The following is a 13,306-nucleotide window of genomic DNA, read 5'->3' as shown; positions in this document are numbered from 1 at the left end:
CCAGAGACATGTCCGCTTGATTCAGTGCTTCCTTCTTCCTCTACACTGGCTCACAGCTAGAGGAAGCATTTAAGGCTATATATATAGTCTTAATAGGCCTACTCTAGCTGTGTGTGTGTGTGTGTGTGTGTGTGTGTGTGTGTGTGTATATATATATACGGTACAGCCCTTGTAATGTATGGTCTCTCCACAAGCAATACTGTTCAAACTGGGACACAAATGGCTTTAAGAGCAACACTAAAACCACACACAGGAAAATCTGCCCTCTCCCTCCTGCTGTGGACTTGTTTTATGTACAAGGACCTCACATTTCCAGGTACTGGAGGAATATCCCTCAACCCAAACAACTTGCAGCTCACAAACTGCAGCTGTAAAGAATAGAAAAACTGAAATAATGATATAGAGTTGAACGTAATCGTACTGAAACGTAATACAAAAAGGAATTGCAAAAGCGGAAAATCAGCAGCAGCAGCTAAAAACTAAACTGAAATATGATTTTTTAACGAGGGTGGGACTGACTTGCTTTTCAGAAACCCACTTTCTACTTGTGGGGCCCAATGAGATCAAACCATATGAGGTTCCCAAATCCACACAAGCACATAAAGGACAGAGGAAGGCGTAGCAGAATATCCTGTGGATTAGTGCAGCTTTCTGGGGAAATGGCAAACCTCCCACGAGGGTCCGTTTCAGGAGGAAAACAACGCTGGTGAGCCGAGTGTGAGAACAAAAAGTAGAAGGAAAGCATTAATTAACAGCTTAAATGTTGCATTTAGAGCCTCAACTCATTTCCATATTACTAACTGAAGCCCTTTTCACTCCCCTGTGTAGATACATAATGTGTAATGTTAAAGGTATAATTCAACATTTAAGAAAATAGGCTTGTTTGCTTTAGTACCGAGAGTTAGATGACATGACACCGACATGTCTGTATGCTACAGCCAGAAGACAGTTATCCAAGTTTAATAAGAGCAGCTGGCCCAGCTCTGTCCAACAGGACCAGATTGCACCTATCAGTCCCTCTAAAGCTCAATAAATAAACTTCTCATATCTCAGCCAGGAAATAGTCCAGCACATACCCCCCTCGTAACACTAAACTTGTTATTTTTACATTTTACATTACATGTCATTTAGCTGACTTCCAATTAAGTGCTTTCAACCTTGAAGGTACAAACTCCAGACAACAAGTAGTAGCATGTTAGCTTCCAATTAGCAAATCTACAAATCAAAGTACAACTGTCATTTTTGAATTTATTTTTTTGTTGGAAGAGTTTTGTTTTTAGCTTGAGGCGGAACATTTAGAGGCTTTTCCACGTTTCCAAACCTGATATAATTGAACTGGATGAATTAGAGAGGTTTAGAGGTGCTGGTAGGCCAGTTTTTAAACGTTGCTATGCTAAGCTAGGTTAAATGTAGCTTCATATTTACTGTCCAGGCATGAGAGCTGTACTGATCTTCTTCAAAAACACACAGCAAGATAGCAAAAAATCTAAATGTCGGTCTTTAAAGTTCTTAACTTGTTTAAAACTGAGTTTGGAATTAAATGACTAACACTGGCCTACGAGAGAAAGCTAATGAACCGGAATCCTGTTTATAGAGATCATGCTCTGTGATAAATCTAACCATTCAGTAATTTTTGATATTATCCACAAACAAATACCAGTGCAGGTTTAAATGCAGGAGCACAGTCCATGCTGACTAATGTCTCTCCTAACAGGCCTCGGCTCACATTCCTTGTGTTATCTGAATAATAACGAGCATCAGCAGCCGCGGCTCAGTTTGATGATGCATTCAGCAGAATCCATTAGTCTCTCTTAAATAAAGGATGAGATATGAGCTCTGCTACGCCGGGCCAACACAGAACGGCCTTGAGCACACAGAAAGTGCTCCTTTAAAATCCTGAAATTACGAGCCCTGGGGACATCTCATGGATAACGTTAGGGCCTGAATGATAGCAGAAGCAGAAACTCTGCTGATGTGTGTAGTTCTTCTGCTTGAACTAAATGCAAAACAAGCTACAGGTGCTACTTTATTGAATATCTTAATGGTCCCATGTTGTACAAAGGGAGATTTATATATCTTAATGGCTATAAAATAGGTTGAGGTGCTTTAAAAATACTGTGAAAGCATCAAACTGCAGATCTCAGGACTTCTTTAAAAATACTGTGAAAGCATCAAACTGCAGGACTTTTGTACGGTTGTGACGTTACAACTATACTACATATAGGGTGAAATTGCCACTACTGTGGCGTTGCAGAAATTCCCCGGCTGCAATGACAGAGACCAAAGAGCTCAGATGCAGAAGACATCATTTCTTAATCCTATGCCGCCTTACAGTGTCGCGGTCAACACTAAAGGGTGAATTTGGCGTAGCTGTCTGGCGCGGAGAGCTACTGACCAAACAGCCCTATTTGAAAAGTCAGTAATGACAACAGGTTGGATACAAACAGTTAACACAAAGATCTCGCCCATTCTTACCAGGATGTCCCCTTTCAGGAGAAGCCCGGGTTCGATGGTGATACAGATGCTGGTCTGGCTGTCCCCCTGAACATTGCTGCGAGAGACAAAAAAGCCACAACATGTTAGAAACAAGCCGGGTGATCACAGTCCTGTCTAACATCCACTCTATCAGGTTTCTGTTTGATGTTGCTTGCCCACATGATCTCCATTCCTTATGGGCTTTAACAGCGGCCATCATAGAGCGTAACTGCGGAGCAGTTCTTGGCTAATTTTGGGGTATTAGTGTCTACATGATTGTCTAACTGGGAGAGTAGGATCAAAGGGTGAAGAGAGGGCTAATAAAGAGCATGTGAGAGAAAGTGGGCAGGAATGGGATTTGGGGCTTTCAATGGTTGATGTGCACTGATTGTGTCTCACTTAGTTAAGGTGTATGCTGTAATTGTGTAACTGTGTGTAAGAACAGGCATAGTAGAAAGAGTTTGACACCAGCAGGCTTAACTTTTTACAGCAGTAACTTTAAAACACTTCATAACAGCTGCACAGTTAAAACGAGGGGGATGAAAAAAGATACAGGAAGCACATGAGATCAGGGGACATTCAGAGTAGTTTGTGTTGTGTAAAAGGTTGTGCTTCTAGTAACCAACTCACAGAGAAATATCACCCGACCTCCAGTTCCACTCAGCCCTACGAAGCATTTTAGCATCTTTCAGCTTATTGTTTCTATTTTTGGCAAGCGTCAACCTCTGGGCTTGAAAGTGAAGCCACTGTTTCCTTCTTCCAGCCAGCAGGGGGCGACTCCACCGGCTGCATTAAGAAGTTTGACTGTACAGACGTCTATGAGAAAATGACCCTTCTTCTCACTTTTTAATAATAAACATTTTATAGGAGTGTATGGTCTCAAGTCTTCTTTCAAACAGCATGATGCCAACCCATAGACGATGAAGCAGGGGATGGTTTAGGGTGTGGCTACCTCGTGATTCACTACTCACCACCACAGAGACCTGTCAATCAGGATTTAGGCTTAGCCAAGCGTATCCATGGCACTGTGAACATTAAAATAGCCGTGAACTTATTTTTGGGTATTGTTTGTGCATTTATTGTCCCTCTTGACCCTCCCACTGTTTGTTTTAACTTCACCAAAGTCAATTGGAACAATTTCGTTGCCTAAAAATGTCTCGTTTGGTGTTTTGTTGTACTCAAAGAAGGAGTAAGTAGTTTTATTTTTTCCAGGAAGTACATTTTGTTTTAAACTTTTCTTTAGCCAAACCTTCTATCCCAATTAATCTGGTAGCGTGAATTACAAATGCACCTTTTTAACCAAGCTAGCTATCCCAAGCGTTAAGTGTTTAGCTTAGCACAAGTCCCTAGCTCACCATTATGGAGGTAGACACTTATCACGACAATCTGAGGCCGTCGGTGGCAAAAACAGCACTTTCAGTGGATGGAAAATGATGGTGCATAAATGCCCAATAGGATTACATCGCTGCCCATTTCACAGCTACTGGCTGCAGGGCTCTAATTTAAATGTTGGACCAATTTCAAAAATTGTAGTTCCCGTTATTCACTTAGACACAAAAACATGGTAAAATAGGGTCCGGGTTGAAAATAACAGATATTCCGTTCCTGTACATCTAACTCTGCATCTTTTGGCACAGAAACCAATCTGGTACCATTTCCTCTTGTTTTGTTTGTTACATCTTAAAAATAGACTTACAGATACACACAGAGCATTGTTCTAATTAGTTTTAATTACTGCATTACACTTTAAAAGTATTTAATTAATTTAAAACATACGTTAAGGAGCTGCAGATACAGAGATAGGTTTTTATTATGGTGGAACACCAATATCACAAAGCTACTGTAATGTCAACCGTTAAACTGTTCAGTTTTTAGCTATACTTTCAGATATTTTAATCATATGTGTCAGTTACATATACACTGAAATACTTTCTAATGTGGTGTAAATGTAGCCTGTGTGCTTGCATCATCAATCCAAGGGCAGTGCAGCTCTCCTCTCTTCTGACCCCTCTTCTTCCCAAAACAGCAATAGAAAATCAAAGAATTCCTTATTTCCTGTCTGGCCCTGGGAACCAGTGGGGTCCTCTGGCAGGCGTCCACACAGATGCCTATCTCTCTGTTTCATAGACTCTCTGGTCACAAATAACACTAGAAGTGATTGCGGGATCCAAAGTAGGGAAACAAGAGCCTGCAGCTGGGGAGGCTAGCTAAATACAATAATGTGAGGCAAGCACAGAGTGTGAACTGGCAAGAGTGATGGTGTGTGTGTGTATATTGGGGGGGCTGGGGAGTTAAGGGAGTTAGTTTTTTTATTTGAGCCATTACGAGCTTGCTATCCCTGGAACCTAGTAAAAAGCATTTGAGTGTGAGTGTGTTTTAAGACTTACTAGATCCCAGATGTGTACACGGGCTGCATGGCTTGGTAGATTTTGAGAAAAGGACGACAGCCTGGAACACAAAAGTTTTTGAAAAAATAAATAAGGCGTTGATAAAATGCTGATGTGTGAGTGCACATCTGTGCGTGGCCCTCACCTCCTTTGGACTCGAAGTTGGGGATGCCGTGCAGGATGACGTGGTGGAGGAACAGGGGTTTGTTGTTGATCTTGATGTGTCCGGAGAGCAGGCCGCTGAAGTACTCCACATACCTGAGCACGGCAGACGTAGAGAAAAGGAAGGCGTGAACAGGCTGCCAGGTCTGTCAAATTCTATCATAAATCCTAATGTTTCTCAACAAAGGGATCAAGGTACAATCCTGTGTTCATCACAACAAAGAGACGTGGTCCTTGGCTTTGACCTCGAGTAATAAAAATGTTTGTCATTGGAAGATCAAAAATGATTTAATAATATAAAGTTTGGGGAGGGGGTGGGTAGTATTCAGAGAAAAAAACTTAGATATTCTCTGAGAAATTACAAATTTGCAGAAAATGATCTCTGAAATTGTCTGAGAAAACAAAAGTCACAAATTTGTGAAAGAATAAATAAATAAAAAAATGTTTTTTTCTAAAGTTTGGATCAGCCTCATCACACTATCATCACCTCTTGCCGTGTATTTTGCCTGCAGTGGATGACCTTATAAAATTATACATTGCAATAGGATTCAGCAATAAGCAAATACTAGTGGTTTTAGCCCAGAATCCAGAATCACCACATTATTATTGGGACTTTGAAGAGACGTTGCTGTGAATAGGGCCAATTATAAAAATGATTTGATAGCTTTTGTGCATCAGGAACTACTGTACATTTATATCCAAGTTCTTTTCTCGTAAATTTACAGTTTTAATCTTAAAATATTAGCGCCCTTCCCTTAATTTTTATTTATTTCTTACCTTCTATGTCGAAGGAATGAGTCAACCTTGCACCTGGTTTTATCATGAACTCAATCAATCAATTAAATCCTTTAAAAGTTGTAGTAATCAAATGTTGTATATATCAATAATAAACCAAATTACTATGTGTAATCATTTTAAATTATTGTTTTAGTTTCCAGGCCCACAAAAAAGGCTCAACCCAACACCTGCCCGCCACCAAACAGCAGACAAAGTTAGCAACTAGCTGGTGAACACGGGAGATCAATTAGCAGCTATAGAACCAGATGTTTTCCTTGAGAGAGTGAATATTGGACATTTGTTAGGCGGACAGTAACACTGTTACTCATACAGTGTTAAAGTTGTGTTCAGCTTGTTCTTCTGCCCCCAGGTTGCAATTAGAGGGTAACTAACGCTTTTCAACCTAGACCCAATTCCCCATGTTACTGTGTCTAAGTGATTGATGGGAACAACAACGTTTGACATTGGTCCAGTATTAAGCTACAGTGTAAGTTAGTAGGATAATTGTCCAGCTTGTATTTATCTTCATAAAAGTGCTCGTTTTGCAGCTGACAGGCTCAGATTAATATTCTAAGTGTCTGACAACATAATGGAAAGGATCCCTCTGGAGATAAACCTTTAAAACCTATTTGAGACCTTTCTGTTCAGCCAGAAACTGCTTGAGATCGCTAGCGCTTAACACACCAGACTCCATTTAAAAAAGCAATACTTTTAGCGTGTATAGAACAGGCATATTTTCACATGTAAATCTGTTAACTATGTGTTTATTTCAACCAAAACTAGAGTTGTGATGGTAGGAAAAGTGGAAAGACGACCCAAAACAACTTTTCAAAGTTTCTTTTGATTCTGTCAAATTTGAATCAAGTGTAATTTACAATGCTAAAATTACTGATTAGTTACATGGAGTCTGGTGGGTTTAGCAAACGCAATTTTGTGGATGTTTTCATGTTTAAAAGAGGATCTCCTTAGAAATCCTTTCCATAATGTTGTTGAATATTAATATTAATCTGAGAAGGTAAATATAAGCTGGACAATTACCTTATTAACTTACATTGTAGCTTGTTTCACCGGTACTAACTGCAGCAATCTCTCCTAATACTGAAACAATGTCAAAGATTGTTGTTCCCATCAGTCACTTAGACACAAACACAGAGGAAAAAAGACTCCAGGAAGAAAACCACGGTAGTTACCCTTTAAAATCAATAAATGCAGTTTTGAGTTATTTCACTTGGTAGAAAGACAGAGGTTCCCCTTGGGGGTCAAACTCATGAAATGAACAGTATGTGAGGCAAGGCTGACCTTTTCTGAGACGGCTGGCCCACAGGAAGCACTTTGTCTTCATAGAAACGCTTCATGGCGAACCTGTCCAGAGCCTGGTCAGCACTGCATTCAAACAGACACAAAAGTATACACATGAGGTCAACTTACCTCAAAGCACTTTTTATTTTACTCCCCAGCAATGCATGTGTACAGCAGGTTATTTGAAGTGTGTGATGTGATGTGTGTGTGTGTGTGTGTGTGTGTGTGTATGTGTGTGTGTGTGTGTGTGTGTGTGTGTGTGTGTGTGTGCGGCCTGATCACAGTCAGCTTGGTCACGCCACGCTGGACATCTGTAAAGTCTGCACAACGTGACTTGTACAGAAATATTTTTATTTAATTTTTGGGGCATTTTTAGGGCTTTATTGACAAGACAGCTGAAGAAAGGAAAGGGGGGAGCGAGGGAGGAGTGACATGCAGTAAAGGGCCGAGTCAAAGGTTGGAGTCAAACCCTGCAACGCTGAGTGAAGGACTGAACCTCTATATGTACAGTATACTGTAAGTCTACCTGTTTTATCAGAAAAACAGTGAGTGTATGCACCCGCTTTACCAACGGAGCCATCTCGGAGTGCAGAAAATGATGTTAATGCAAGTTAATGCATTTTCATGCACTTTCCAACAGCATATAATAAAATAACACCGCACACAAAATTGCATTATAGATTAGTGCAATATCCAAAATTGCAGGGAGGGAGAATATAGGATAGAGAATAAAGGTAAAATATTTGTCGAAGCCTTTTAAATGAAGTATTGTGGCGCTGCGGAGACGTCCCGACCTACAAATCCTATCCTACGGACTAAGTCCTCGCAAAAATCACACTATAATAATTTGAATTTCAATGTGTTTCAATGAAATTGAGAATACAGATACAAAAATGACCATTCCCTTTCAATATCTTGAATCATATTGCAATAACAATATCAGTCAAAATAATCTCAATGAGATATTTTCCTCATAACGTGCAGCTTATATAGCAACTTATTGCAATAGTTTACATATTTTCCCATATGACAAGTGTCTAAGTTTTAATGTTGAGACTTAGGTTATCATTGCAACTTCCCACTAGCTGTAAATTGATTTTTGATATGATAATAATATGGAGAACTCCAAGAGAGAAGACAGCATGCTAAATGTTCTCCTGGCCAATCAGTGCTCTTCCAGAAACGACCGAGTCACGCGCTCCTCCGACTGTTTACAGCTGCGTGTGCTTTGTACCAGAAGGCCAATCTAATTTGACATTTCTAAAAAACAAATCCAATAAAAGAAGAAAGAAAGAAAAAGCAGGCACTTGTATTTCTGTGTTATGATTCGATGACTAAGCTAACCCGTTGCTTTCTGCTCAGAATTATAATATCAAATACATTTCCTTGGATGCCTCCTAATAAAAGTGTTGTTCTCCGATCTCATGTTCCTCCCCTCCTTCTTCTGTTCATCACATCTCCGTCTGTTCTTCCAGTTTGGGCTTCAGACTTGTGATGAACAATGCTGGTTTATCTAGCTTTATTTCTTCTATCTTCTGTAACTAGTAACTAAAGTAACTAGTAATTAAAGTAACTAGTTACTAAAGCTGTCAGATGAATGTAGAGGAGTAACTAAAGTAACTAGTAACTAAAGTAACTAGTAACTAAAGCAGTCAGATGAATGTAGAGGAGTAACTAAAGTAACTAGTAACTAAAGTAACTAGTAACTAAAGCTGTCAGATGAATGTAGAGGAGTAACTAAAGTAACTAGTAACTAAAGTAACTAGTAACTAAAGCTGTCAGATGAATGTAGAGCAGTAAAAAGTAGAATATTTCTCTCTGAAATGTAGCGCAGTGGAAGTAGAAAGTGGCGTGAAAAGAAAAGACTCAAGTAAAGTACAAGTACCATTTGTACTTAGGTACAGTACTTGAGTAAATGTACTTAGTTACACCCCCCCTGCAGGTCCCGAGTGGGTTCTAGACGTACAGTACTGGACAGTACCTGGCAGATATGTTGCTGTAATGCATGTAGGCGGCCACCACCACTCCAGTTCTGCCCCGGTTGCCCTGAAAGAAAGAAACCAATCAAGAGTCAGCTACACACATATACACATTTATTTATATTTATTTATATATGTGTATGAAAAGAACCCTTCCCCCCCCACATATTTATAATATAGAATCATCTATTCTACTGGGGCTTATCGTGATAGTTTTATTCTGGTGTTGTTAAAGATAATAATAATGTCTACTTTATCAATCCCACAAGGGGAAATTACAATTTACACTCTGTTGTTATTACACACACATGCACTAAATGGAGAGATGTCAGCGTGGGGGGTGGGGGTGTCCATGGAAAGCCCCCCCGAGCAGTTGGGGGTTTGGTGCCTTGCTCAAGAGCACCTTGGCAGTGCCCATACTTTTGGTCCATGCGGGGACTTGAACCAGCCTTGAACTTGAACATTTGAGCATTTAACAAAACTTTCTGAGGCAACTAGTTACATTTATAATTTGTAACTGAGTATCTAATTTTGTTACTTTTTGGAAGTAACTAGTAACTGTAACTAATTACTTTTTAAAAGTAAATTGCCTATATTTCCCATAATGCAATGTGTTAGTATCGTGTAGTCGAGCCTCTGCTGCCTAGTGAATGCCCACATCGTTTAAAGTCCATCCACCCAGTTTGTAACTTTATTTATACATTATATGTTACACATGTAAAGTCTCCAAGCCCCAGTCAGTTACATCATCAGGGTTATTTATTATATGTATATGCACTACTTAAATACCGCAGAAGATATTTAACTGGTGTTAAAGGCTAAATTGTACCCCTCATGACATGTTACCTGACTGTACAATTGGGGGAGTACGCCTTTAAATATCTTTTTAAATTAGTAATATAATTTTCAATTATAAAATAAATCAATTGCATGAAAAATAGTGGCTGGGCATTTAATAGGTAGGTCACTGAGCTAAAGTCCAAGTCACTATGGCAACACAACACCGGTCTCGGATTGCATTAATTTTACATATCCGTGTCCATCGTTAAAACCAAAAAGGGCCACTTTGGAGCAGGAGTGTGTTCCACGTTATAAATAGCACAGCGGCTGAAACACACGGAGCCCAGTGGAAATGATTTGTTGATTGGAGTAAACCCAGAAGGGACTACTTCCCCAGTGACCACCACAACTTCCAGGCCTAGCCTCACACCCATGACCAGCATTACTCAACAGGCAGTGAAATAACACCCGTTGTTATGGCAGCCGCCTTGTTTGCGACCTCCCTGTGGGAACGTCTTGGAACGAGCCCCGGATCCCGTTCTCATCTCGCAAAACACAATCAGACCCACAGGGGGGTCAACGTGAAAAAGGATTTGGGATTACGTTCGGAGACCTCGGTCTAGCAGTTGCATTTGGATCTATTTTTTTATGGTTTGTGTCGGCATATTAGGGAGCCAGACGAGCGTGGTTTGCCACAAGAGTGTAATGTGATGCAAGAGAGTTGAGGCAACAACAGGAAAGCATTGGTCTACTCAGTTGTATGGTGTTGTTACAGAGTTACAAGTTAAAGAGTAAATAAACCTAAGCAGCCATGATGAGTGGTTTGCCACACCTCCCTAATTTGTGTTTCCCTAACCCTCGGCCAGCCCAACCCAAACTGAATGTCAGCCTTTCACTCAGGGAGAACGTCACTACACACACACACCCACACCCACACACACACACACACACACGCGCAAACCAGCCTCAGGAAGCAGGGGTCCTGATAGGAGTCTGAGAGCACCCTCTACTGTTTAGAGGTCCCACTCCCTCATTGCATCCTCCACTCGTCTCTCCGTCTCACCTTGTTGTGTATGACCACCACGTTGTGGCTGTCAGCACTCAGCCAGGTGTCCATCGCCTTGCAGATGCTGCAGATTTTGTCGAGGGCGGGAGCATGGTGGTCCGGCCAGCCGAAGTCCAACACCTGAGGGAGGAGAGAAAGGGTCGGTCAGACTACAAGAGGAGACGAGAGGATAGGAGAGGAAATGAGAAAAAAGAAGAGGAGAGAAAACAAGATGAGAAGAAACTAGAAGAAGAGAGGAGAGGAGACGAGTGGATAGGAGAGGAAACTAGAGGAGAGGAAATAAGAAAAAGGAAGAGGAGAGAAAACAAGATGAGAAGAAACTAGAAGAAGAGAGGAGAGGAGACGAGTGGATAGGAGAGGAAACTAGAGGAGAGGAAATAAGAAAAAGGAAGAGAAGAGAAAACAAGATGAGAAGAAACTAGAAGAAGAGAGGAGAGGAGACGAGTGGATAGGAGAGGAAACTAGAGGAGAGGAAATAAGAAAAAAGAAGAGGAGAGAAAACAAGATTAGAAGAAACAAGAGGAAACTAGAAGAGAGGAGAGAAGAGAAAACAAGATTAAGAAGAAACAAGAGAAAACTAGAAGAAGAGAGGAGAGGAGAGGAGAGGAATGAGAGGAGACGAGAAGAAGGGAGAGAAAAAGAGAGGATAGGAGAGGAAATAAGAGGAAACTCGAGGAAGAGAGGATAGAAAAGGAAGGGAGACGAGAGGCACAGAGAGGAAAAGAGAGGATAGGAGAGGAAACAAGGAAACTAGAGGAAGAGAGGAAAAGGAAAGGAGAGGAAAAGGAGGGATTTGAGAGGAAGACGAGATGAGGGTTACCTTTGGATTAAGTTGGCTGATGTCGTAGCGCTTCTCACTGAGGTTGAAGAGCTAAGGAAGAAGTCAAAGTAAACACCATTATTTTAAGTTCTTATTATTACATTTATAAAACATGCAGCTAAAATCAATCTTATAAGCAACAAAATACAACCGCTATGATTCAAATTCTTCTGCTCGATATCACTTGTCATTGAGACAAAAACATTAGATAACACACTGTCGGACTAACAGACGTTTATTTGCCCATATTTGCAAAGTACCCCTTAAATTGTACACTATATTGAGAATATTTTGTGATATACAGTACACTCTCTTCAAAGCCAAATATACTGTATGATTTAACCTTCATGTTGTCCTCGGGTCAAATTGACCCCTTTTCCTATATCAATGTTGTTTTTTATTCCCCAAAATAACATGATTGATTCTACAATTGTCATAATTCCATATGAAGCTGCTGCTTACTCTTTGTAAAAACTACATAACGTCTTTTCTCCACTTTAGCATCCTTAAATCTGTGATTGACCTCGCGGTCTGTTAAAGACATCCTGTTTTTTTAAATTCTACTTTTATGCGAGACCCCCCTGGTCAATGAACACCAGATAGCAACAGTATAACCACTCTGCTGTGTAAATATGCGGCTGGGACTGAGAGAGATCAGCTGATGATCAGCAAGTCTGATGACCTCATGTTCCTGCCTGAATGTCAACGCCATTAACCCCATTTCTTTTATAAAGCAAACATGCAGTCTTCCTGCCATAACTGTCCAGGTGTATGGAGGACTCTGTACCAGGTAGTTGTGGCCGTGTTTGGAGCGCAGCATGGAGGCGACCTCCCGCAGGTTGGCGGCGTAGCTCTGCTCCTCCACGCTGCTGGGGAAGGAGACGGAGATGATCCTCTCGGTGATGTAGATCAGATCCAACTCGTAGTTCTCCTCCAGGGCCTGCAGCAGACTCGCACTCCTGACACAGAGCGGGTTATTGTGATTAATAATAATAATAATAATAAGTCATACTTTATTAATCCTGCAAGGGAAATTACAATGTTTTCACTCTGTTGTTTTTACACACTACACACAGGGCTGAAATACACACATGCTCAGTACCTATACATGCACTAATGGAGAGATGCCAGAGTGGGGGGGTGGGGGGGGTGGGGGGGGCTGCAGCTGTCAATGGACGATGGCTCCACTAGCACTTGGGGGTTCGGTGCCTTGCTCGAGAGCACCTTGGCAGTGCCCAGGAGGTGTACTGGCACCTCTCCAGCTACCAGTCCACCACCATACTTTGGTCCATATGGGGACTTGAACCCGCGACCCTCCAGTTCCCACTGTTGATGTAAGCAATGCTGCAGTAAACACATGCTGTTGGGCTAATTAAGGGTTAATGTTCCGTCCTAGTCCAAGTTACTTTTGTTTTATCTGAAAACATGAAACAGTGCAGAATACCCCAGTCTAGACCACACACTGTAATTTACAGAGACCCATAAATTCTCCCTCAATTTGTGAACAAATAGCTGTGCCCTGCTACGCTCTGCTGTGCCCTGAGGTGCCCTGCTACGCTCT

At 41.1% G+C, this 13,306-nt stretch overlaps 1 protein-coding gene across 11 annotated transcripts in view; it reads right to left on the bottom strand.

Annotated features, from left to right (window-relative positions):
* tns1b (tensin 1b) overlaps positions 1–13,306 on the bottom strand; it is a 202,280-nt gene that overhangs the window by 49,694 nt on the left and 139,280 nt on the right. For all 11 annotated transcript variants that reach the window (XM_034884543.1, XM_034884534.1, XM_034884539.1 and 8 more), the window contains 8 exons: positions 12,533–12,704; positions 11,746–11,796; positions 10,923–11,045; positions 9,082–9,146; positions 7,101–7,184; positions 5,008–5,120; positions 4,863–4,923; positions 2,476–2,551 (listed from right to left, as the gene is read on the bottom strand). In XM_034884543.1, the coding sequence (XP_034740434.1) occupies positions 2,476–2,551; positions 4,863–4,923; positions 5,008–5,120; positions 7,101–7,184; positions 9,082–9,146; positions 10,923–11,045; positions 11,746–11,796; positions 12,533–12,704 (745 nt within the window). The remainder of the gene's footprint in view (positions 1–2,475; positions 2,552–4,862; positions 4,924–5,007; positions 5,121–7,100; positions 7,185–9,081; positions 9,147–10,922; positions 11,046–11,745; positions 11,797–12,532; positions 12,705–13,306) is intronic.

This window comes from Etheostoma cragini, chromosome 11 (assembly GCF_013103735.1).
Source record: "Etheostoma cragini isolate CJK2018 chromosome 11, CSU_Ecrag_1.0, whole genome shotgun sequence".
NCBI classification, from domain to species: Eukaryota; Metazoa; Chordata; class Actinopteri; order Perciformes; family Percidae; genus Etheostoma; species Etheostoma cragini.
Note: the sequence above shows the minus strand (reverse complement) of the source record. Positions and strands in the feature narration are given on the sequence as shown.